Source organism: Nipponia nippon, unplaced genomic scaffold (genome assembly GCF_047370975.1).
Source record: "Nipponia nippon isolate SJK-2023a ecotype South Korea unplaced genomic scaffold, ASM4737097v1 scaffold_1, whole genome shotgun sequence".
In the NCBI taxonomy this organism is placed as follows: domain Eukaryota; kingdom Metazoa; phylum Chordata; class Aves; order Pelecaniformes; family Threskiornithidae; genus Nipponia; species Nipponia nippon.
The window spans coordinates 51,418,122-51,444,059 of NW_028262290.1; the positions used below are offsets into that span (position 1 = coordinate 51,418,122).

Consider the following 25,938-nt stretch of genomic DNA (forward strand, 5'->3'; position numbering starts at 1 on the left):
GCTGACCGGCTGCCGCCGCAGCCTAGGCGGGATTTGCCACGCCGGAGAGGCACGGCTTCGCTCCCACACCGCGCCGAGCTCCCCCGGCAGAGCAGCACCCCCCGGCAGAGCAGCACCCCCCCGGCAGAGCAGCACCCCCCCGCACAGCAGCCGGCCCCCCCCGGCCCCCGCCGCCACCGCCCCCCGAGGCGCGGCCCGGCCCTGGCGCGAGGCGCGGCCCCGCCCCGCCGCCGGGGGGAGGTGGCGCCCGGGGGCGGGGCGGCGGCGGCGGTTGGCGGCGGTGCCCGAGCGCGGCCTCCCCCCCCCCGCCCCGCCACCGCCGCTCCTGCAAGGGGCCGGCAGCACCGCCCGGCCTGGCGAGAGCGGCCCTTCCGGACCTGCGCGGGTGCGGCTGCCCGCCCGCCGCCTCCTCCACCTCCTCCTCCTTCTGCTTCTCCTCCTCCTCTCGGTGCTGCGGCCGAGAGCCCTGCCGGCCCCCCGCGCTTCTGCCCGCGCCGCCATGGGGAGCCCGCAAGGCAGACCCGGGCGGGGCGGCCTCGGCCTGCTCGTCCTCTTCCTCCTTCTGCTTCTGTCGCCCGTGCAGGTGGGTCCCTGCCGGGGGAGGCCGGGCGTCCTGGCACCGTCGGGAGGAGAAGGAGCGGCGGGTGGCCGCCGTGGGGAGCGGGATCCCCCCGGGTGTTGCTTCGGGGCTGGGGGGGAGCGGCGGCGGCTCTCCGCGCTGCCTGAAGCCGGGGGTCGGTCTCCCGGGCGCGTAGCCCGGCTGAGGGAAGCGGCTGTCCCGCCCGCCGCCCGGTGCGGGTTAGGCCGCTGGGCTCGGGGCGGTGCGAGGCCGGAGCGCGGTAGCGGGGTGTCCCCTCCTTGTCCCCGGTGGGGCTCTCCCTCCCTGCCCTCTCCCTCGCTCCTCGGCTCGGTGCCGGGCGGGGCGGCCCGGTGGCACAGCAGGCCCGCCTGCGAGCGAGCACCTGCGGCGCGAAAGCGGCCGCGCTCGGGCTTGGCAAACTTCAGCTTCTGCCCAGCCCTCGTCCCCTGCCGCGGCCTCCGGCAGCGGCTGCCCGGGTCCTGCGGCGTGCCCTGCTTGTGCAATGCCCTGTGCATGTGAGTCGCCGTGCCGTCACATGCTCGTGCGGAGGCTTGCATGTGTCCTCAGCGTCTGGTTCGGCTTGGTTAGGGTGTTTCTTATGCTAGGTGACAGCTTCTTGGAAGTAACAGGCTGTGCGTAGTAAGATCTGCTATTTATTGGTGCGCCGATATTAAAACTATGCGTTTCCTTAAAATTAAGGACTAGAATAAGTTGGACTTCTTGATACTTTAGGAAAAAATAGTGTGAAACCTTCACTTCTCTCTTCTCAGGCACAGTTTGTTTATGCTCTAGTGCAAGACAGGGTTGAGATACTCCACGTTCCTCTGGAGAAACAAGGAGTGTCTTGTAAGCTTGAGTGTTTTTTTTTCCTCCTCTCTAACCGACTTGGAAGCATACTTTCTAGGTTAAGTTTTATGCTTAACCCCTCGTTCAACTCACAAGTTTGTCATCCTGTGTGTGCACTGAGGTTCTTCTGTATCCTCTTCAAACAACCTTTAAAGAGCTTGAACAGAAAACTAGGAATTCATTCCTCTGGTACCACTGGAGAAGCTGATTGTTTAGTAATGACTCATGGTCTCCGGGTGGGTAGGTAAGGAACTTCACACCTTACCAACACTCCTTTATGTACTGGTTTTGGAGGGAGATACCATCTTGTAGCAATGAGGCGTGTCCTAGGCTGGTAATGAAATGACAAGATGCTTTCTTTTAGGTGACAGAAGGATACTGAGCTAGAGGAGCTTGAAATAAGTACTCGTAAGATTTAGGGAATCCTTGTAGAGGATGTGGCTTTGTGGTCCATAACAAGTAAACATTGCAAAATGACTTCAACCATGCAGGTTTCAGTTTTGTAATGTAAGAAAGCAAAATTTGATATTTTTTTTTTTTTTTGCCATTAACTCTTACTTACAGCCTAACACTCCACAAAGTGGACCTTGATATCTTTCAAAGGGAAGCTGGTCCTTCAGTTAGACTGAGCCTATATAGTGTTAGATGCTTGCAGAAGGGAAGCATTGTGAAGGTGAACCTTTTCTCTCCCTCAGGTGTACTGGTATTGTAATGTTTCATGCTTCCGTTTGTGGTGTGTGTAGGCTGAAGTGCCATATGTCATGCTGCTTCTTTTAAAGAAGTCAGTGGGCTAAAGTGGCATTTCAGTTTGCAGTCCTTCCGTTACGTACGCTTTCACAATGAACTTGAAGCGCTCAGCCTGTATAGGATGTATCTTTCACTCTGAACAGTGCATGGTACAGGACTTGTGCCAGCTAACTAGTTGACAGTTAACTACCCATTAATACCATCTAAGAACTGCATTGAAAATCTTGGCTCCTTTAGTCATGTTTCTGAATGTGGACTTACAGGAAGATGAGGTCTTGAAACTGTTCTTGTTCTCTTATGAACAGGATGGCATCTTGTGTGCTTAGTGGCAGCCGTTTCAGTTGATCCTTGTATAGTTATATTAAAACATAGACTGTCAAATTAGTGGCTAAGCAAGGTTGGACACAGGTTTCCTATCAGCAGCTGGGATCCCAAGCTGTAGGATATATTTGAGTTTCTGAACTCCTGTGGGAAGATGTTAATGGCAGGTGCTGCTCTGTCTCAAACTTGCCAAGTGGCCCGCAGTGCGGTGTTACCTGACCTTGGGCACGAAGTCCTGAGATGCCTGTGTGGAGCAACTTGCTTGGCGGGGATGGCAATGTAGCTTCAGAACAAGGCAGTAACCACTCAAGTTGCTTCCTGGAAAATCAGGAGTGACTTGTTCATAGTCTTTCTGGATGGAAAGTGAGGAAGCTGCCTTAGAAGGGGAGAGATGACTGAAGGGAATGACTGGTAGAACTGAATAGTACTTTGCTGGGCAGTAGACAAAACAATCTCGGTGTTGTGCCGTGTTATTACTATTCCTCTGCAGGGCATCAGGTATTTTGGTGCAGATGGCCTTAGTTGCAGACAGCTGCTAGTGAGGGGTCCTGTGCTTTCTGATCATGCATGCAGTAAGTGTGTATTTTCCCAATAAATCATTGTCAGCCAACACCAGCTTGCTCCCACAGATACTGAACTACTACCATTATTGCAACTTTCTCTTGCTGCTTGACCTTGACTTTCCTGTGACATGTGAAGTGTGCTTGGATAACTGCAGAAGGGGGGCTTGCTTTGCCTGACCAGGAGTAGCTAATGATTTTTCTGTCTGAAAGGGAACAGTCCCTTACCCGTGAGCAAAGGAACAAGAGGAGCTTGGCAGACAAGCTTGTCTCTGAATTGGCTGCCTCTGAACAAGTTACCGAGAGAGACAAAGTAAGAGTAAGAATTAAACCTGTAAAGTTTCCTTTAGTTCATGGGCCTCCTCCCCTCATAAGGAGGGCTGTGAGTAAACATGCAACTTCTGGGGCAGATCTGCAAACCTGACCTGGTCACCTGTTTCCATAAACCAGTTTTGCCATTTATTAAGGGTAATGTGGTATTGTGTTTCCCTAGAACTCAATTTCTCAACCTAGTGGGCCATATCACCTATTAAGGGTGATGTGCACTAGATATTAGCGGGGGGAGAGAGTATGCCGTTTCCTGGAATCTTTCTTCTTGCCCTGCAAGATCCCAGATGTACCATCCTAGATGAAGGAAGGGGAAACAGCTGTATCTGATGCCGTTGCCTTTTGCATATATTAGTAATCTTAATTTGGAGAGCCAAACAATGTTCTCTTGTCATCTGGTATTTGCAAGACTACAAATAGTTGCTGTTTCTGTACACAACATCATCATTGTTCTTTGTCTGCTTAACAGCTACATATTCATTGCTGGTGATGGCTAATGTTGCTTGAAGCATTGAAGGTTATTGATTTGTTTCAACATGCAGTTGAAGAAACTTGGACTGAAGTAAATGTGTTTATGATCTGTTGGAACACTGGTTTTATTACAAACAAATGATAATGCCTGGGCACCAGAAAGCTGTAACAGAACCTTTGTAGAATGCTAGTAGTCATGAAATCCCCATACATGTTCATGTGCAAGTTCTTTATTAGGGCTCCTGGAGCTCTGACCTGAGGTGAAATTTCTCTTCAAACAGCACACATCTGCCAGAAGTAGGAAGACACTTTTCTGAGCTCTGGGGATGTACTGAAGGCTAGTGTTAGTGTACTGCCAGATGGTTTCTAAGCTGTGGTGGGGGCAGGAGGGAACAGCCTTAGTCCAAGGTTATGTTGCTATTGCTTTATAAAGTACTTAGGAAAGTCCCATTTTAAAATATGGAGCACTTAGTAATGTGATCTTTTAAAAAAAAAAAAAACCAAAACAAAACCAAAACAACAACAACAAAAATCCCCAAAACCCCCACCAAACACAAAAACCCAAACAAAACCCAACCTTGTGTTAGTCTTATGGAGTCTCCTGCCTTGTTTAGAAGGCAGCTGGGTTCAACACATTTCTGTTAATTTTGGGGCTAGGAGGGCTTTCACCCATTTAAGGAAGGTGATTGTTCACCCATATCTAAAGTGACTTGAAAGTCTGACTCTGCAAGCAGTAGCTTTGTTAACTATGACTTACTTACAACCACACTTACTCATCCTTATCTCTTCCTACCAGTGTAGGAATGTTCTTCTGAAATAATGGCAAGAGCAAAGTACTACTTGTTCTGTAACTTACTCTAGTTTTTACTAGAGGGTTTTTGGGGGAAGAACTTCCAGCTGTATCTTATCAGTGGTAATGGCATAGTTACTTAGTCACTTGCAGTACCCCCGAATACTGTCTGAACCCTAGGAGACCAGCCCTTTCCCATATTTTGTGGCTGACTCGGTGATGAGCATGCTGTTGACGTGTTAATGTCCGAGGGCTATGTTGATGACTTTAGGCTGCTGACTTTGAATAATTTGATGTGTTTTAGGCTTATTGACCTAGTTCAATCACTGTAAATCAAGGATCACCAAAGCTTACTGGTTCAAGGAAGAAATTCAGACTTTTATTAGGGAGATCCTGTTAGGTCATGGCATAAACATTTAATCTTAGATTGTCTCTGAATTCTTGGCATTAATACTGAAATAGAGTATTCAAACTTGCAGTTCTAAGTGCTCTTCTAGTAGTTAAAAGTAACTGATCTGTTCAGCTTTTCTAAACAGGCTGAAAGTCTGAGTGATAACCATGTTGGGTTTTCCATTGTAGGTTTTATCAATGTGGAACTTCAGTAATATGGTTCTAAATTCTTTATTTAAATTACAATTGTGAACTAACACTAGGCCGAAACATCTCATCCTGCTTTTTCTTCTGTGTTTAGCTGAATAATTTTTGTTGCATGACTAAATGTCAAGTGCAAGTAAGTTGCTCTATGTTCTGTCTTGAAAACGATGGCAAAGAGCCTTGTAGGTAAACTTACAGACATAATACAGCTTGTATTTTATTTTGTATCTGTGTAGTTATAACTGAGGAAGTGTTACCTTGAAATACAGATGACATTTTTAAAATAATAGAACTATCAGTCAGCCTGATGTGGTAGCTGAAATTTACTTCAAGTTTTTCTATGTAAGAAGTGCCCTGATAAGTGGTGTGGTCTGGGGTTTTTTTTGTTTGGTTTGGTTTTTTGGTTTTTTTCTTTTTTTCTTTTTTTTTTTTTTTTTTTTTTGTAACACAGTTACCAGTTCTACCACACTTTCCACTCTGGAAGAAGTTAAGTCTTTCTGAAAAGAGTAGGTTGATAATTTTGTGGGGTTTAAAAAGAAGTGTTAGATAACCAGACTTAATGAAGCATAGAAAGTGTTTTTTAGGAAGTGTTCATAGAAAGTATGATTACAAACCATTCTAGACTAAACATGCAAGCCAGCCTGATATTGAAGAAATACCTAGCTCTGTTCTCATGGGGAGTAGTAAGCAGCTCAAAATTCTTCACCCTTTTGCCAGAATAGCAGTGAATCTGTGCTTCCTCTTGAAAAGATGATTAATTCACTTCTGACACTGGTACATACAAACACTAAACCGTCTTCTTTCCCCACTAGTAGATTGTTTGCTATTAAAACTGGGGTATACAGGTGTGAGGAAGTGGTGAAGATGGTGACTTCTAAGTTTGCATCAAAGAAGTGTTGTCTTCTTAGATTAATTTGATGCACGAACAAATTTACAATGTAGTTTCTGTAAATAGTCTCCAAGTTATGGGAATTTAACTTTTTGGCTTATGCTGGTGTTAAACATTCAGTGTTCACAAGTGCAATCTTAAGGGATCCTTTCCAACTTGTATATAAGAATACGGTGATACTTAGCAGCTGGCTACAAGTTTATCTAGAAGAAATGCTAGAGTAGACAAATGAAAGTGATCTGGATGGGTGGTACTTAAACTGACTTTCGGACCTGTCTTATAGTGAGTAACTTTGAATTAGGCCATGCTAGCTAGATTAAGTTAAAAGGAAAACAATTCTAACAGGGTCAGGTAAATTAACAATGGTTATTGTCCCTGATAAAAAGCCAATTACTGATGTCCTTTTTGAATAACTGTCAGTGTTGTTCAGTACAAAAATTGATGTTGTGGAGGCATTGTAATTCTGGGTAGCTCCTGGGTATTACTAATACAGGCTTTCAGGGGCCCCTTTGGTCAGTAAACAATATTATTCATGGTCAAGCACAAAGCACAGCAGTCTGTCCTTGCAGTGTAAGCATATGGTGTTTCTGGAAATGCTAGGTCAAGGTTGTTCAGGAGATAAAAATAGGCCAGTGATGTCTCAAACTGTACCATGCAAACTTCTGATCAGAGCTGGCAGAAGTGTAGTAAATGTTTGTGCAGTCTGCTTTCTGCTTGCAGCCCAGGTGCATAGGAAAACCTTGCAGCTGTCTTAAAGCTTTTGCTGTAAATAACTTGTTATTGCATTAAATGTTTTAATTTTCAGAATATATATTTTGGTTTAGCATTTCAGATGTCTCTGTGTCAGTATCACTGAACAAAAATACAAGGCTTGCTAGGTGCCACTGTCCTTTTTGAGTTTCCTTTATGCACGTAATAACAGATTTCTGAATTTTTCAATAGTCCCTTAAATCAAAACATCTTTAAAATGAGACTTGAAGCTTTTTTCTTTTTACTTAGTGCTGTGAGCCCATTTAAATGTTCCATGCTTAGGCTTGCAAGTGGTGATGGAGAGCATCCTTTGGGACTGTGACAATACATGGCATTCTGTGGTGAGTGCAGAGCTGTGAGGTGCAGAATCCTCTTTATGCTGCTGCTTCCTCAACCTGTCAGTGTAAGTGACTGAGTTTGCAAGAAGGGTTAAAAGGTGGCAGGAGGAACTGAAATATTGCATATAAGCAATGCACTTCTCTCCATGTACAGACTCATGCTCTAAAGTGACAGTTTAACCCACTAATCATATGCATTGTCTTGCATGAACAAATTTTCCACATCACCGTATATTTGAGATTCTTATCAAGTATTGATTTAGGTTTTTGTTAAGGAACTCTTGGTCTTAACTATAGACAGTGTGCTTCCTGTTTCTAGACTGGGCGAGGAAGGGTGGGGAGCTGAGCTGGTGATCAGTGGTGATGTGCACCATGTCAAAAACACATGCTTTTTTTAATGCGTGTTTTATGTAGTGCATGCTGATGTTTAAATTAGCAGTAATCTAATCTGGATTGTAAATGACTTTTGGAATGGTAGCACATAAACTCTACAACAGGTGAAGAATTTGGCAACTATTCCTTCCTAATCGGTTATCTTGTGTTGATTAGGTACTTCCACAATTGTGTGTCTGGTATGGGGAATGTGGAGTTGCTTCTGGAGACAAGAGATACAACTGTGCATATGATGGACCACCAATAGCACTACCAGAGGATGGCTATGACTTAATGCAGGTGAGCTTCTTTTGGAGGTCTGCTGCTAAAAACTAATTCTCCTACGCTTTCGAGTTTTGTATTGGGTTCTTTTGGACCTGCACTATGACCTTTAGCTTTCTTGTCCTAACTTGATGAGAAAGGGAACAGATTATCTCTGATTTCTCAGGTATAGCTTGTAGCCCCAACTGTCTGAAGGTAATATACTTCAGTTTGTGTTCAGAGATATGAGAAGTCTCCAACGTGTAATTACAGGCTTTCACAAACCTAACCTTAAATATAGGGTTGGTTCACTTTCCTGTGTGTTTTTCTCACTGGTTTGAGCACTCTTTAGTCAGACTGGGTTTTTTTTAGGACACTTCCAAACTATGGTACATCCTGCAGTTATGCCCTTCTGATCTCTAAAGGACAAGACTAAACTGTGTTTTCCATCAAATAATCATTCCTGATCCCTTCCTTTTATAGGAAGGCAGTAACCAATACCCATTCAAATGGAGCAAACTTCGACAAAGTTCAGTCTCCTTAGGTGTGCCTAGTGTGAGACTGTATTTCCTTATTTGGGCTTTAGTTGTCAAAGTGAACAAAACCAAAGTCAAAATAGAGTTTGTGGATTTGATGCACAATATAGGATGATCTGCCAGAAGGCAAGTCTGGCAGATGATAATTCAAAGCTTTAAAGTGTGGAATAGCTGTAGAGTTAAACAATGGTTTGGCTGGTGGCAAGAGTGACCTAAATATGTAGGTGAGCTAACTACCGTTTTGTAATGTTTCTGAAGACTTAATGTATAGTTTTTGTATGTTACTATCAGTTATACTTGTATTAAATGCATTTGTCTCTTCTATAAACTGAATATGAAATAGCTCTTCCAGGTGATCAATGATTTTGTGGTTAGTGGCTTGCCTTCTGAGACTTTAGAATCTGATACTATCTGGAAGGTATACTAGAGGATAAGCTGCAGGAATACTTTCAACTTGGATAAACATGTGTTGTCCTCTTACTAATAGACTCTCAAATACCATTATCATTCTATATATAGACCCTGGTGACTAAAGATCATCTGAAGGAGCTTTTTAAAAGGAAGTGATTCTTCTCCCTATTCTCTAAAGAATCTCATTGGCTAGGCTGATTTTTTTTTTTTCCTATGCATCTTCTGCAGCAACAGCTACTGTCTTCTGAAATATGCTGAAACAGAACCCATGACTATAATGAGTTCTGAAGTCTTAAACATGCTTTTCCTTCCTTCTCCCCTGATCTCAATACTGTTTTTATTTAAGGAACTCTGTCCAGGTTTATTCTTTGGCAATGTTAGCACTTGCTGTGATGTTCGTCAGCTTCAGACTTTGAAAAACAACTTGCAGCTGCCTCTGCAGTTTCTCTCCAGGTATGCTAATTAATGGTTAAACAACTAGAGCTTTGTAACATAGTAAGAAAGTACATTAAGACTCTTCTGTTCGAGTAGATGGTAGAAAAGGTGGTGATTTCATTTAAAGGCCTATTGGAGCAAGCTCTTAGAGAGACTTCCTCATCCATATCAGGAGGCTTTAATTTCATGAAACAACTACTTACAGTCTGGATTGAGTTAGTTGATAGAATAAACATTACCTTAGTTTGTCTCAAGCTACTATATTTGTAATGAAGCCTTCAGAAGAGGATGACATAAAGTATTGTTTGGTCTTCTTGTTCTAACAGAAGTCTTCCTGCTAGCAGCAGTTAAGTTTTCCTTCAAATTCTAGTCAAATTCTGCTTGTATCTGCTGTTTGAGGTAGGCAATTTTGCTAGTCAATGATGTTGATGTTACTGATGAGTATTAAGCAATTTTAATTAGCAATCCAACATCAGTTGGTGTTTAAAAACTTGCAGAATTTAAATATTTTGTTCTGTCACTCTGAGCAGAACGTTTACACTTGCTGCGTAGGTCAAATCAGGTATCCCTTGCACCTTTACCTCTTAATCAGATTGCTGTTTATTGACTTTCCTACCCAGATGTCCATCGTGTTTTTACAACTTGATAAACCTCTTCTGTGAACTGACTTGCAGTCCAAATCAGTCTGACTTCTTGAGTGTTACGAGCACCATACCTTATTATGATCCAATTTTAAAAGAGAACAAAAGTAGTATTACAGAGCTGCAGTATTTTATTGGAGAACGCTTTGCAAATGGTGAGTAAACAGTGTGTTAATTTACTTAGGCTTTTGTCAAGGTAACAAGACCAATGCTTTCTCAGGAAGAATTAGGAGGGGGAAACATCTCTTTGACTGTCTTGAAGTTTGAGGCATCAAGTAGGTACCAGTAGGTCCCCCTTAAAACTGCTGGACCACTAACTTCTGCCTGAGTAGGAGACATTACACTGACACCATTAGTAACAGTGTTTTTGAAGACTTGGCTGAGACTGGACATCTATACAAATGGTTAATAGCTGATGACTTTAACTTCAGAAAAACAAAGTTGTTGTCAAATACTGAATGTCCAAAGCCTACCTGATAATGAAACTGGTAAGTATGATAGTGCACTGTGTACAAACTTTACTACAGTGGTTCTCTAAGAGACAGTCACTCCTCTTGAAATGGACTGTTCTAGTCCTTTGTCAAATCCAAAGACTTTTTCTAAGAACAAACAAATTTGGCTTGTATTTTGGGTTTATAGCAAGCTTGAAGCATTAATTCAGTCTTTGTACGCTTTGTGCAGTAACCTTTAATCAAGTCATGAGACACTTGAAAGTCATATATGGCCTATAGGTCAAAAGTACCTTAAATATGTCATTAACTTTCCCTGAAAGGAACTTTATATTAAGTACTGTTCCCTCTCAAACAGTAAAGTAGGTTCTAGTGTAATGCAGATTCAGGTGGCCTACTCAGAGTAAAATAGCTGTAACAAAGCGTTGCAACCTTGAATACTGTAAATACAACTGAAAGCATTATTTCACTATATTAAGATGTTTCCTCTTGAAAACTATAAGCATGTCCTTTGAACTTGGTGAGTCTTTAATTACTGGAAATACTTGGAATGCTCACTCAAATACTAAGATTGGTTTAATGACTCTTCTGTCTTCATGCACTCTTCATAGCAATGTATAATGCCTGCAAGGATGTGGAGGCTCCATCAAGTAATGTTAAAGCACTGGGGCTGCTGTGTGGGAAGGATGTCAAGGACTGCAATGCAACCAACTGGATTGAGTACATGTTTAGTAAAGACAATGGACAAACTCCTTTCAGCATTATCCCTATCTTCTCAGGTAAGAAACTGAATAGTCCTTGCCTTTGAAGCTTCTGTCAAAGGCTGCATGCTACAGCTAGCATACTGATTTGTTAAACAGCTGCCCAGCAACAAATGTCTGCAGTCAGAGGCTTTCAAAGCAATGCAAGATAAACTGATTATCTCTTTTGATTTCTGCTTGGAAGTCGTACTTGGCGCTTTCTTTGTATGTGGCTTCTTGCTGTATAGATCTCTAAAACTCATTAAGGGATGGACTGAGCTTAGGCAACTGGATAGCTTGTATTCCTTGGGAAACTAGGGCAGTACCCTGATCCTTTAGGATTTCTTTGTAAGGAAATCGTTACACATTTCACAGTTGGAACAGATGAGGGGGATGACAGAAGTATGTGCTTATTAGCTTTACAGACTGAAGCGTTCTAAAACACGACCAGTCATTTAGTTAGCAGACAACTGTAAATAGTCGGTACCTGCTATGGAAAAGGCAGTGGCTTCTTCAGCTGTAAGACCAAGAAGAGCTACTGTATACAGAAGCTAGGGGCTTTCATGTAAAGGGTTAACTCATTTAACTGGGAAGGTTGTGTTGTGAAGGTCTGAATTTTTACCTGGTAGTAAACTGGCTCTGCAACTTGTGATTTGTCATAGATGTTCCTGTCCATGGAATGAATCCTATGAACAATGCTACCAAAGGCTGTAATGAGTCTGTGGATGATTCGACAGGACCATGCAGCTGTCAGGACTGTTCAATTGTTTGTGGTCCAAAACCTCAACCCCCTCCATTGCCTGCTCCTTGGCTTTTGTTTGGTTTGGATGCTGTGTATGTCATCATGTGGATCTCCTACATGGGATTTCTACTCATATTTTTTGCACTAGTTTTTGGAGTCTGGTGTTACAGGTAAAGCATTCACAAGGCTCAGCTCTGAAAGTCACTTGCCTTTTCCCTGGAAGCTTCCTTTGCCCAGGACAGAATGCTTATATCTCTACTTCTTCACCCAGCCAAACGTCATGTTCTGTGGCAGATGCTTATACTTACAGGGACACCAAAGCCCATGTGATAAAAAGTGAGCACAGAAATGGGTTAAGTTGATGCACAACTCGCATAGCATCCCTAGCTACAGGATCAAATACACAAATCTACAATTTTCATAAGCAAGAACTTGAGAGTATGCAGAAGTCTGGGGAAATGCATATATCTGCTTCATCTGATTGACATTAAGCCTTTGTGGTAAAGAGTAAAGTCTCAGTTCAGCTGTGTCTGTTCTTGGATGGTATGCATATAAGATACCAGAGCACTGCCTTCCAGGAGCAGTAAACTGCCTTCATACTCAAATGTCAAACTTCTGGAAGCTGTGGGGTTTTACAATGCTTAAGTCTAGGTCAATACACTAATAAACTAATATCTTGGAGAACCCGTATGACTAAGTGAAAATGCAATCCTATTCTCTTCCTCAAATCACTTGTTCCTTAAGTTGCAATTAGAATGAGCTGGAAAATTCCAGTGCTGGAGTGGCCTGTTTAGCATATGCAGCGTTTCATTAAAGCCTCCATTACTTCTCCCTGTTGTTGAACACTTTGTTGCACGTGTAACACACCATACTCTGTCAGGAGATGTGGCTGAGAGGGAAAGAATCACTAAAAGTTTGACTTAAAGATAATGGGATTGTAGGAACTCAATTCAGGATCAGTGGGAGAAAGCAAGATCTAGTATTGGCAGCAACATGCAATCATAACATAGTTTTCCTGAAGAGTAATACTTGTAACAAAGCAGTCATTGCCCCATTGCAAATTGTCATGAATACTTTTACTTAGTCTCCCGTTTTGAAAAAACTAAACAAAAGCTTAGCTTCCAGTAATTACAGCATTTTGTAAAGTAGGGGGGCAGCAAGCCAGCTTCTCTGTGCTGTGCGATACTCGCTAGTAAAGTGCACAGGTAACTGCAGTTGTAAATGCTTTGATGTGGGTGTGCAGCAATCCAGAGCAGTGGAAACCTATTAATACTACTTAATAGCATTTTCCAGAGGCTTCCACTGTCTGATATCCTAAAGTATGGTGGTACTTTTCAGTGCAACTTTAACATTGTTCAGTTATGATCAGGAATCTGAAATTGCTGTGTAGTAAGAATTAAATCTGTGTGGAAAAGGATAGTGGATACAACAAACTTATGACATGCTCAGCAGCCTTATCTTACTGGGCAACATGCGCTGTAAAGTACATGAAATGAGATGTCTGGTTCATAACCCAAAAGATCCTGCCATAATTGGAGGTCTGATTAGATTACCATGAGGAGGCTATTGAACTTCTCTCCTGCTCTGGGTGTCAGGAATGAGTATAAGCAATATAGGTCTGTTGTAAGCGTTCTGTGCTATAACTTGCCTGTCTTCAGGACAGGAAGAAAGTACCTTACTTCCCTTTTTTTCCACTTCCCTCTTTCTTCAGGCTAAGTAGGTGTAACTTAAGCAGTTTGACTAATGAAGTAAAATATTTCTAATGTAGAAATTTCTTGCAAATGTTATCACTTCAAGTTACGATCAATTTAAAGAGATTCTCTGTGCTGTTAATGCTACTGATCTTCTAAATATGCATGAAGAACGTGTGCTTGATCGAAGCTGGAAAAGTTTTTTAAGACAGCCAACATGGCTCAAAGTTGTTTCAAAGGATCATAAAGCTGGAGATGGCTGTTTTTGAGTGGGTGGAGGTAGGGGGAACATGGTGACTAGAGATTCTGGAGGAGTCAAATATCAAATTTATTACTAGCGTTGGACTCTATTCTTACTGTACAAACCCCCAAAAATACCTTTTGGAGGGGAGCAGGGTAACGTAGCTTTTTGTCTTGCAGGAGGCGGCACTTTGTCTCAGAGTACACGCCAATTGACAGCAATATAGCCTTTTCTGTGAATTCCCATCGTGACAATGGTATGTCTTAGATAAGAGTAACAGATTTATTAAAAACTCAGCTTAAGTGCATCCATGGGCTCTGGAATTTTAGCTTTGTTAGGCCATATAATCTATTCTTCCAGGGCTTTATTTCATTCTTTTGGCCAGTATATCTCTTCTTTTAGAGTAGCACTTAACCCTGTTTTGCCGGATGCTAAAAGCCCTGGTTGCTAGACAGTTTATGGTATGGGTCTAGCTATGCTAATAGGAAGTTCTGGAGTGCTTTGTAGCTGGGAGTGAAGGGGGCCACATGATGCTAAAATCAATTTGATCATGTTCTGACCCATCCATGTATCCATTCAAAGCATGCCATGAAAGAACTGTAGTTTAATTTGTGTAGGAGCTGAGGTGGCTCATTTTAATGCTTATGTATCTTTTAGCTGCTTCCTGCCTTTATTTGCTGTCAAAGATAATTTTGCATTAGAAGGGGCAGCGTTCGGTACAAGCTGGTTTCTGCCCCCTTGACCTCAATCAAGGATTGGTCCCTGGGTCCGACTGTCAGTGTAGACATAGCTTCTGGTGCCTGCTACAAACAGAGCTGGAATAAAATTTCATCTTTCCTAGTGGACTTAAAGAAAATGCTGCTTAACTGACTTCTCAAACATTTACTGTTTACTTCTTGCTCTTACAGGGAAAATTACCTGTGGTGAAAGGCTTGGTGAAAGGTTTGAGAATGGCCTAAGGATGACATTCACATCATGGGGAGCTTTCTGTGTCAGAAATCCACGTCCTGTTATCCTCTTCTCTGTGGTCTTCATTGCAATGTGCTGCTCAGGCTTTGTATATGTTAAAGCCACTACAAACCCTGTAGATCTCTGGTCAGCCCCAAGCAGCCAAGCTCGCAAGGAGAAGGAGTACTTTGACACACACTTTGGGCCTTTCTTTCGTACTGAACAACTTATAATTCAAGCGCCAAATAGCCGTCCAGACACCTATTCACCTTACCCATCGGGAGCAGATGTACCTTTTGGGCCTCCGCTTACCAAAGATATTCTCCATCAGGTAATTGGGGCTTCCTAAGAGCAAAGACCTAAACATACCTATCAGGTATAAGCATATGGAGTTGGCTTCCATCTATAATGCCATGTGTCCATCAGAACAATCACTAGATATTCATATTAAAAATCCTAGTCTTACTACAAAAGCTTTTTGCTGAAAACCTTGTCTTTTGACCTCTTCTGTTTGAGGTAGACTTGCAAGCTAAGTCTGAGTAAGTATTATTAGCGTGAACACAGAAATAATGAGATTTAGTCATGTGCTTCTATTGATGTGTGCCACTGCCTTTGGAAACTTACAGAAATATAGCATGCGCTTAAGTCCTGTCTTGCAAGAGAAATGCGCTTAAGTCCTGTCTTGTGCTGCTCTTAAACTATGGTTCAGTTTGTTTTTTTTTTTTCAAGGTGCTGGTTTTGCAGGATGCTATTGTCAACATAACTGCTTCTTTTGACAATGAGACTGTAATGCTGAAAGACATTTGCCTGGCTCCTCTTGCTCCCTACAACAACAACTGCACTATACTGAGTGTACTCAACTACTTTCAGAACAGTCATTCTGTGCTAGATCACACTGTTGGGGATGAGTTCTTTGTCTATGCTGACTACCACACTCACTTCCTATACTGTGTTCGGTAAGCAGTGCGATTATGTGTTTTTCTAACTGTAGGCCAATAAGGTCTTTGTCTTGCTGGCAAACAAAACTAACTAGTTCTCGCTGCCCCCTTGAACCTTGTCTTACCCCTTTTTAAACTTGCAATACTACGTGGAACTGCAGGTTAGTACAGATTTGCTTCTGTTTCTTTGTCTTAGTACTTCAGCAGGAGCTGCATTTTAATCAGGTTTCAGGTTAAGCTTGGTTCGGTGCAGACACTGGCTCCGTTGTACCTTAACCATGTTTCAAACACTTCTGAGAAGTAGAATTCTGATACAGAAGACAGTTTCTATCTAAGCTTTCACTTCAGTTTATAGTTCAGCTGAGTAAAAGCCACTCCTTGTCTTAGAAGCTATAAGGAAGACACCTTTAAAACTGTGTTTAAATTCAAAGCAAACATAGGGGCACAAGGCAATGTACTGCTAGCAGTCTTATCTCATTTCGCTCTTGATAGTCAGTTATAACACACAGCTTTTTAATTTTTTGTCCTGTGGTGCTGTGCCTTAGTTGTCAAGCAGAAGCTAACAATTATTGCTGGTGATCTCTTTAGGGCTCCAGCATCACTGAACGACACAAGCTTGCTTCACGATCCCTGCTTAGGAACATTTGGTGGACCTGTATTTCCATGGCTGGTGTTGGGTGGATATGATGGTAGGTGGCAAAACAGTGTTGCAGTTTAAGGCTTGGAAGTACATACTTGTGTGCTGCCTTTGGCACTAAAGGTGCGTTCTCATTCAACACGCGTTTAAATGCACTCCAGAGAAACTGGAGTTTTGTTAAACTTTCAGTAAGTAAGGATATTTTAAATGACTTCTCTGTAAATCAGTGCTGAGATTGGAGGCAGACTGCTTGCATTTGGCACTTCCAGAGTAGTCTATTACTGGAATATACTTGTCTTATTGACAAGTATGCAAGTATTCAGTCTACTTTGGGCCTGCTAAAGGATCTTTAGTTTTTGGAGTCTACATAAAGATGTGAAGTATCTCAAGTTGTCATGCTGGGATACACATGTATTTTGCTTTTGAGTTAGAATAAAGTTTTGTCATTGATCTGACAAAGCAGTTAAGAATAGATTAACATGTTCACAAAGGAAACCCTTTCATAATTATTCTGAAGACAGAATTTTGTTGAAGCAATTTATCCAATTAAACATAATTTGATAGATATATCAAACACAAATGTACTAAAGCAGCCTTTGAAGGCAAGCAGTTGATTAAACTGTAGGTTTTTGTACTTGCTTCCAGTAAAACCGAAGTATGCAAGAGGCACCATGTTTAACAAACCACATACTGTTATCTCACTAAATGGAAAGTCATAAGCACTGGTTATATTGTAGCCCCTTGTCTGACCGTGCAACAATTTAACATTAGGGTGCCATGAACACGGTAAATGATGAATGATTACTTTTGCATGCAATCTGGAGTGCTTCTCAACTTCCATTCTTATTTCAGTAATGTTTGTTCTTATTGCAGTAGTATTTTTGAGGACTGAATGTTGTTAAACAGATGGCATTTAATGGAGTTGTGGGGATGGGATTGCTTTGGACAATACTAATTTTAAACTTAATTGTACCTGCCTATACTGGAATGTAAGCTCCATTTTGTAATGCCTGACAATTTTTTTCCTACTCTACAGATGATAACTATAATAATGCTACGGCTCTTGTTATTACTTTTCCTGTCAACAACTACTACAATGACACAAGAAAGCTAATGAAAGCCTTGGCATGGGAAAGAGAGTAAGTAGGCTTCCCGTATTCTGAAATGCATACATTACTTACAGCAATCTTTGAATGTAGATACATGAAAAATACCTGTACTGCACTGATAGTTTCTCAGTATAACTACAGGGATGTTTTGAGAAGCAGCAAAACCTGTTAAGGACAGACTATACTGGTCATAAGACTTTCACTTTATCCGGCATACTTCATTTGCTTTGAGGAGATAGGTTCTAGTCTTGTTAGTGATCATCTACTCCAGTAGTGCTTGCTGATAAGTAATGTTAGAAAGGATTTTGTGTATTTTGCTTTGGCTAGAATTACACAAGAGAACAAGTCTTAGAGGAGCAGCTGAGGGAGCTGGGGTTGTTTAGTCTGGAGAAGAGGAGGCTGAGGGGAGACCTTATTGCTCTCTACAACTACCTGAAAGGAGGTTGTAGCGAGGTGGGGGTTGGTCTCTTCTCCCTAGTAACAAGTGATAAGACGAGAGGAAACAGCCTCAGGCTGCGCCAGGGCAGGTTTAGGTCGGATATTAGAAAAGACTTCTTCACCGAAAGGGTAGTCAGGCACTGGAACAGGCTGCCCAGGGAAATGGATGCGTCTCCATCCCTGGAGGTGTATTTATAAGATGGGCAGATGTGGTGTTTGAGGACATGGTTTAGTGGTGGACTTGGCAGTGATAGGTTAACAGTTGGAATCGATGATCTTGAGGGTCTTTTCCAACTTTAACGATTCTATGATTCTATTCTATGATACACAGGTAGACTCTCCAATCTACTGAACCGTTACCACCAGAGGAAAGGTCCAGCATTATCCTGTAATTCTTAAACTGTAATTTTTACAAAAGTCTTCCAGATGAGGCTCTAAAGCTTTCATCCCCTTCACCACCTTGAAGAGCTGATGTTGGCTTACACAGGCCAACTGCTCTGGCTAACAGTTCAGATGAAAACTACTGTACTAGGAAGTCTGAGACTAAGTATAACTAGTATCTACCTGTGTCACAAGCACGTCCCTTCAGTTAAGGGAACTGAAATAAGGGCTAATAAACTGTTCAAGTACTGTAAGCTGCAGTCGTATTTCATGTGTGTACTTTTAGGTCTAGCTTTGAGGAAAACTGCACTTACGCTTTGAAATAGTTTATGCTTATGCGAGATATCTGGTTATCCTCAAACTCTGGAGAGAACATGAAGATATTTCAGCATAGTGTATTTCTAGTGCTTGGAGTAGAGTTCTAGGGATGTGTAGTCAGCACCCCTCTTTTAAAAATGAGGGATGTCCTTCCAAGCGTTGTCTGGCCACAGTGCACTCTTGCACCACACAGACGATTTAAATTTGCCTTCAGCTGACTTCCAAGTATTTCTAATGATGTTTTATCATTTTATCATTTCATCAATTTATCATTTCTAATGATGTTTTATTTCTAAGATGTTTTATCCCTTGAAGTGTGACTGATTTTTTTTCCTTTCAGGTTTATTAACTTTTTGAAGAACTACAGTAATCCAAACTTAACTATATCATTTTCTGCGGAACGGAGTATTGAAGATGAAATCAATCGTGAAAGCCAGAGTGATATTGGCACTGTGTTGATAAGCTATATTGTAATGTTTGTGTACATCTCCATAGCTTTGGGACATATCCAGAGCTGTAGAAGACTGCTGGTATGTGTATATTTCTCACTGCTATAAACACTGAAGCTACAGCTTGCTGACTAGCTTTTCTTACCTTTTAAGTGACTGAAATATTTTTGCAGACTGCTCATATTCAATCTTGTCTTAAAGCTTTGAGTCCTCCTTGGGCAGGAGCTGGGGAAGCATTGTCCTTCTTGTCATACTTGACAATTCATGTGCTTCATAGCCTCAACTAAGTTTATTTTCACTTGAGATGTGCAGTCAACTTAAGCTTTAAGGCTTGTAGCTTCAAGTATTTTTTTATAAATATCTGGATCTTCAAAAGAACCAGAAAAGTAAGCTTTCTACTAACTACACTAAATATAAGAATATGGTTTTTTACCTTTGCTATAATCTGTCCTGTGTGATGATGCTGGTTTGGTTGACAGTCCATTACATTTTTAGGTGGATTCAAAGATCTCCCTGGGCATTGCAGGCATCCTGATTGTACTGAGCTCGGTGGCATGTTCTATAGGCATTTTCAGCTACTTTGGAATCCCACTGACACTGATTGTGATAGAAGTAATTCCCTTCTTGGTGCTGGCTATTGGGGTGGACAACATTTTCATTATAGTCCAGACACTTCAGGTATGTATTCTTTCATACAGACTCTTCTAAATGCGCCTGTTATCTTTGAAGGCTGTTAACTTGGAGCAGAAAGTCTTCTGCATTCCAGTGCTCAGCCCAGTCCAAGCAGCTCTGGACTCTCACAGGATATCTAGTGGTCTTGAAGAGAGCCAAGATTATATGTACATTTCCTGCCCCCTCTCCCCTACCCCCCAAAAAATTAAAACATCTGCTTTTTCTTACTGCTGGTTGATATCAAGCTCATTTAACATAGTTAATCCACATACTAATGATGTACAGATGAATAATATTTTTAACATCCTTCTCTGGTAGTTGTAGAACTTGACTACTATTTTGATCACTTGTAATTTTAGTGTATTGTGAGCAGTAATCATGGACTAAACTACATGCTTCAGTCCAGGGAGTTCTGACACTAAGTCTTAGTGGGTAATCGACTTTCTAAATTTGACAGGCTCAATAACCCACTGAAACTGGCACTGCCTCTGGAAAGTGTGTGGTTTTGGCTGAAGCACTGAACTTACTACTGCATTTTAACTTAAGTTTGAAGCAAGGCAACAGGGGATGTTCATACTGTTTTTGTCTTAAAGAATATCTGCTTTTTATATTGAACTCATGTTAATGCAATGAAAATGATAAAAGATAGGTTTGGATGTTTGAAAGTGGTTTTGTATGGGTGTTTTTTTAAGCCATATGAAAGCACTTTCTGAAGTGCATGATTCCTAATAATAATAAATTAATGCCTTAAAACAGAGAGATGAGCGCCTTCAGGGTGAAACTCTGGATAAACAGATTGGCAGAGTCTTAGGAGATGTGGCACCCAGTATGTTTCTCTCATCTTTTTCGGAGACTGTGGCATTCTTTCTTGGTAAGACTTCTCTAATATTTGAAGATAAGGGCCTTATCATACCTGCATGTTGCCAGAATAAATGCAAAACTAAAATACAAAAACAAAGCAAGAATTTGTAGAGGAAGTTTAGCTTAGTTGTTCTTTGCTATAATCAAGCTTAACTTGACTTCTGCTGAGGATAGACATTGTAGTACTTTAAGAGACTGACAGATTCAGAATTACGTCTTTTTAACTGTGCCAAGGTCTTCAGCTTGAAAGGCTGGAGGTTTTTACTGATTTGTAGTGACTGACAAGTCTAAATTTGACCTTAGTAATATATCAAATACCAGGGTGTACTAGTTCCTACACTGCACTCGGTCATCTTGCCACTGCTTGGAAAAATGCCCCTACGATAGATTATGTTTGGGGTTCACTCTTGCGGTATGTGTTAGAGGCGTATTTATGTTGTTACCCTTCAAGGCCTTCTTTCATAATGAACTTGTCTACTTGGAGTGTAATTTGCCATTGGTTCAACTTGCATTGAGTGGTTTAATATTGAAGCAAGATCTTGCCTGACAGTGCTCTTTAACTATACTCTTATGCAGCCTACACAAGACTAGTAACTTTGGAATTGAGAAATGTCTTAAAGCTGGTCACTTCTTTGCACAGCCTTAATGCTGTCAAACAGGTCAAAGACAGCAGTCGCAGCCAGGCTCATATCAGCTGTTTTCTTTATTCTGGAGAGAAAGGGTCTTTGTCCTGCTAACACTTAAATTGGATATCTGTCTAGAAAATGCTCATGCATTTCTTCGAGAAGGGAGCTTGCTTGTTTAACAAACTGGGTCACTTCCTTCAGGGACACTGTCTACGATGCCAGCGGTTCGCACATTCTCCCTTTTTGCTGGAATGGCTGTGCTCATAGACTTTATTCTTCAAGTCACTTGCTTTGTAAGTCTCCTGGGCTTGGATATTAAGCGTCAAGAGGTGAGTATAAATGCACCTGTAACTGCAGTGTAATACAGATGGCATCTTCTGCAGAACTGTACTAAATCTGGCACTTAATTTTCAGAGGAATAGACTGGATATTCTGTGTTGCATCAAAAGCAATGAAGAAATGAGCAGAGTCCAACGTTCTGAGAGCATCTTATTTCTGTTCTTCAAAAATCTGTATTCTCCATATCTGCTTAAGGATTGGATGAGACCAATAGTAGTATGTATACTCTGTTTACAGTAAGCATTATCTAACCTTGAGCAAAACTGTAGTGATCCTGCAGGTCTCATGCTGAAGAAAAGTCTTCAACACAAGGAAACAAATGAAGCTTCTAGGATTTTTGCTTTCAGCATTAGTATTGGAATAAGCTTTTGTAACTGCAAGAGTATTTCTAGTAAATAAGGGGTTAGACCTTGGGTTGTCCAAGGCCCAGATTTAAGAGTTGCACTACTAGCAATCAAATCACTTTAGGCATATGACAAAAATCAGCACGTGTTGACTCCTACACAGCACTAATCTAGAGCGGTGTTGCTGAATCTGTGATTTGGTTTGAGGTTACTGTGCTTATTTACAGAAGATGTTTGGTGTATCTTTCACTGCTGCCTTCTAAGTATAAATTTTCCATTATGGCTCCAAAGGGAACTCTTGAGTAGCTAGGTTTTACTGCCACTGTTGTACTAAGCCTGGGTAGCGTACTTAAACTAGAGTCTCTTCGTGTGGTTGTTATTAACTTAGTAAATTACTTCTATTGCTTGTTGCCTCTGTACAGTTCTCACTTCCGTGAATTTGCTTTTTTTGCAGGTAGCAGTGTTTGTGGGTGTTCTGTCATTCAGTACAGCAGTTATGCACAATGTAGAGATTGGACTGGATCAGTCTCTCTCAATGCCAGATGTAAGTCTTAAGATCACGTCGCTCTTCAGCAATTTGTGGCTGAATTGAAACCTTGATATCTTGTGCTGCCTCAACGTTATGTAATAGTAACTGAAACCTTTCCCTTTAAGGACTCCTATGTAATGGATTACTTCAGCCAGCTCAGCAAGTACCTGCATGCAGGTCCTCCTGTCTACTTCGTCCTAGAAGAAGGGCACAACTACACCTCTTTGGAAGGGCAGAACATGGTGTGTGGTGGAATGGGATGTAATAATGATTCGCTTATCCAGCAAGTCTTCAATGCTGCGGAAATTGGTAGCTAGTAAGTCTTTCATGCTTTTTTCTGCATAGTCACGTGAAAGAGATGTAGCTGACCAGTGTGTCCTTTTTAATTTATTTCAGGCTCAGCTGTTGATTGTACAATTGACTCTCTGTCGTACTTGCTTTATACTGTGGTTTGGGGTGGGAAGGGAAGAAGCTGTGGCAGTCTCCTAGAATGAGGGTAAAACCTGTCTGGACTGGTGGGATATATTGATGTACTTCCTTTTGGAAAAGGGGCTTGATCCTTCAAGGAATATGGGAGTGGTAGGAAGCAAAAACTCATGAAAACTTCTTAGTATGGTTAAGCTCTCCTAGAAGATGACTTGCATGCTCAGCTTCTAAACTTGGTGGATAGGCTAGCCTAGCCTGTCAAGGCTAAGCAGGAGCTGTATCTGGAGTTCAGTAGGTAACAACTGAAGAAAGTATTTTCCTGATTCCTTCCACTGTAGTTCAGTGGTTTTACTTCAGCCTAACTGAAGGAGGAGCCTTGCTTGAAAACTGAGGCAACAATATCTGGAATAGGATGGGACATAGAGTGGACAGGGGAATGGAAAGCTGAGCTTTGCAGTGGAACTTGAATGCAGGGAAGAAGCCTCCTGCTCTTTGCTAGCTGCAGTGTTATGAGCAAGACTGGCTCTTGGATGGGGTACTGGAGCAGAGGACTACATGGAGAGTTAAGTAGCTTGGACCAGAATGAGTTGGCATGGTGTAAGTCAGCACTGGAGAGATCAAGGGATGTGTTCTGAAATGAAACATAAAATTACTGATGCTGGATATGTTACATTATTTTGTTAGCACGAGGATAGGCTATGCCCCATCATCCTGGATTGATGACTACTTTGACTGGGTGAAGCCGCAGTCATCGTGTTGCAGAGTCTACAATACTACTGGACAGTTTTGCAATGCTTCAGGTATCAGCATCCATCTTGTTACTAGGGGATTAGCTTGGTTTATAAATTTCACAGCCAAAACATTCTGTCATGGTATGAGTCAGGTGAATAGCTTTTACTGTGAGCAGGCACCTCTTGAGTTGCCTTCTAATTTGTTTGAAGTGCTGTTTGAGTGAACTTAAACATTCTACTGGAATGCTGCAGGTTGAAGACAGCCTACCTAGACAGCCAATGTAATGACAAAAAATAACTTGTTATAAAAAATTTTGATGCTTCTGTTGGTTTCATTAGAGCACATAAACTTAGTGCTCTGGTTCTGTTTGGATCCTTCAGTTTGTAATTCTCAGTAACTGAGTTCTCTGGTAGCCCTTGCCTTAGTAGTAATAAATAAAAACAAAGGACTACAAATTTTATACAGAATTTTGGGGCTGATTAGTTATTTCATCAGTGAAAATGCTTTTTATGGAATTGTATCCTACAGTATTGCAAGTCAGAAGTTACTACTGTTAAGACAAACAATACTTGATCCTGTAGCTGACCTTCTTCCTGTATTTCTTCAGTCACCGATCCATCCTGCACTCGTTGTCGGCCACTGACTCAAGAAGGCAAGCAGAGACCGCAGGGCAAAGATTTCATGACATTTTTGCCAATGTTCCTATCGGACAACCCTAATCCTAAATGTGGCAAAGGGTAAGAGCCATATTCTATGTATCTTGCTTAGACCAGTGTGTCAAAGATACTTGCTCTGGAAGTGCGACTTTGTCTGCAAGGCTGGATATCTAATGTCCTTCTACAAGGCATGCAAACATTGACATCTCACCTGTTCTGTAGTATTTTCTGGAAAAAAAAAAAAACAAAACTGGGAAAACAAATGCATTATCAACTAAATGGAACAGCAGCTTTCCCCTGTACAAAGAGAAACAACTTCTATAGTCAGTCTGTTCTAGTATATTCTGTGCAATCTTGAAATGTATTGTGCTCTGAAGCTTTTATCCGTTTTGGAAACTGTCAGAAATAAGATTCTGAGTTATAAAAGCTAATAAATTTGAATGGTGCTCACTGACATTGACATCTAAAATGTTACTATGTTTATCTAGAGGACATGCTGCATATAACTCTGCTGTCAACTTAATAAACAACAAATCTGATGTTGGAGCTACTTATTTTATGACTTACCATACTGTACTGAAAACATCGTCTGATTTTATTGATGCTATGAAGAAAGCTCGGGTTATAGCAGATAACATTACTGAAACCATGGGCATCAAAGAGAAGAACTACCGGGTGTTTCCGTACAGGTATGCTTAGATCTTTCTTGCCTTAGTGACAAATACTCAACTTGAGGAACTGAGAAAAGATACTGGTTAATAACATCTTGAGACTTGAGTCTTGAGTTTTGTCTAACAGGAGGTAACATAGAGGCTCTGGAATGTCTAGTAAAACTACAAAAATACAACTTACATCCACAGCACTAACTTCTCTTTACTATGGTTGATAACTAACTTCAATCAAGGAACCTGTCCTTCCCCGTTCACCACAAAGGTAGCTCTGGCTTCAGCTTGGGTACTTCCTAGCTTTCATGGTAGGGTTTAATAGTTCTAACTTAAGCAGATATGTTGACTTACATCGTTGCAAGCTGTGATGTGAATGTATTGACTTCAAACTTAAGTTATTTAAACTTAAAGCAAAGGCAGCAGTGATGCCAAGTACTGCTTGTCTAATGCTTGCATGATGAACACGCTAAAGACTCTGTATAAGAGTACCACAATTAAATTGAGTTGGAATTGATACCTGTACAGCTGAAATACTGATCTCTTTGCTTCAAATAATCATAGCCATCCTTACGGTCTCACTGCATAATGAATCAGTTCAGACCCTCTGTAGTCATCCTGCAGATACCACAGTCAATTTGAGGAACTACTTTTCTGGCAACTACTGTAGCTGCTTAGTGGGGATTACCCTGACTTTCAGATACAACCTTTATTTGAAGTGTTAGTGAAGAGTTGTCATCTAACAGCCAGCGTTCCACAGGAGTCGTTCCACTGATGCTAGGAAGCCAATTCCTGTTGGTGACCTCTATACGGAGAAAACTTTTATCCTTGGCACAGAAGCTAATCTATTATCCTGTAACAAGGAAGATGGCTAACTACAACTTCTGTTCTTTCCACAGTGTGTTTTATGTCTTCTATGAACAATACCTGACAATCGTGCACGATGCTATCTTCAACCTCTGCATCTCCTTGGGATCAATATTCCTGGTGACAACTGTGCTGCTTGGTTTTGAAGTGTGGGCTGCTGTTGTAGTTTCAATAACTATTGCTATGATAATCATCAACATGTTTGGAGTGATGTGGGTCTGGGGCATCAGCTTGAATGCAGTTTCATTAGTAAATCTTGTCATGGTAAGTTAAC

General features: G+C 41.5%; 1 protein-coding gene across 2 annotated transcripts in view; it reads left to right on the top strand.

Annotated features, from left to right (window-relative positions):
• The first annotated feature begins 310 nt into the window (after positions 1-310).
• NPC1 (NPC intracellular cholesterol transporter 1) overlaps positions 311-25,938 on the top strand; it is a 29,124-nt gene continuing 3,496 nt past the window's right edge. The window contains exons 1-22 of one of the 2 annotated variants that reach the window (XM_087754957.1): positions 311-583; positions 7,763-7,885; positions 9,140-9,246; positions 9,849-10,024; positions 10,930-11,097; positions 11,721-11,970; positions 13,912-13,988; positions 14,641-15,011; positions 15,410-15,636; positions 16,207-16,307; positions 17,292-17,394; positions 18,842-19,031; positions 19,446-19,628; positions 20,379-20,493; positions 21,311-21,438; positions 21,524-21,664; positions 22,247-22,336; positions 22,447-22,637; positions 23,432-23,547; positions 24,087-24,216; positions 24,624-24,824; positions 25,697-25,928. In XM_087754957.1, coding sequence (XP_087611083.1) covers positions 500-583; positions 7,763-7,885; positions 9,140-9,246; positions 9,849-10,024; positions 10,930-11,097; positions 11,721-11,970; positions 13,912-13,988; positions 14,641-15,011; positions 15,410-15,636; positions 16,207-16,307; positions 17,292-17,394; positions 18,842-19,031; positions 19,446-19,628; positions 20,379-20,493; positions 21,311-21,438; positions 21,524-21,664; positions 22,247-22,336; positions 22,447-22,637; positions 23,432-23,547; positions 24,087-24,216; positions 24,624-24,824; positions 25,697-25,928 — 3,504 coding nt within the window. In that variant the 5' untranslated portion in view covers positions 311-499. Of the gene's footprint in view, positions 584-7,188; positions 7,279-7,762; positions 7,886-9,139; positions 9,247-9,848; positions 10,025-10,929; positions 11,098-11,720; positions 11,971-13,911; positions 13,989-14,640; positions 15,012-15,409; positions 15,637-16,206; positions 16,308-17,291; positions 17,395-18,841; positions 19,032-19,445; positions 19,629-20,378; positions 20,494-21,310; positions 21,439-21,523; positions 21,665-22,246; positions 22,337-22,446; positions 22,638-23,431; positions 23,548-24,086; positions 24,217-24,623; positions 24,825-25,696; positions 25,929-25,938 lie in introns of those variants that run through there. The other variant, XM_087754964.1, reaches the window with a different exon arrangement.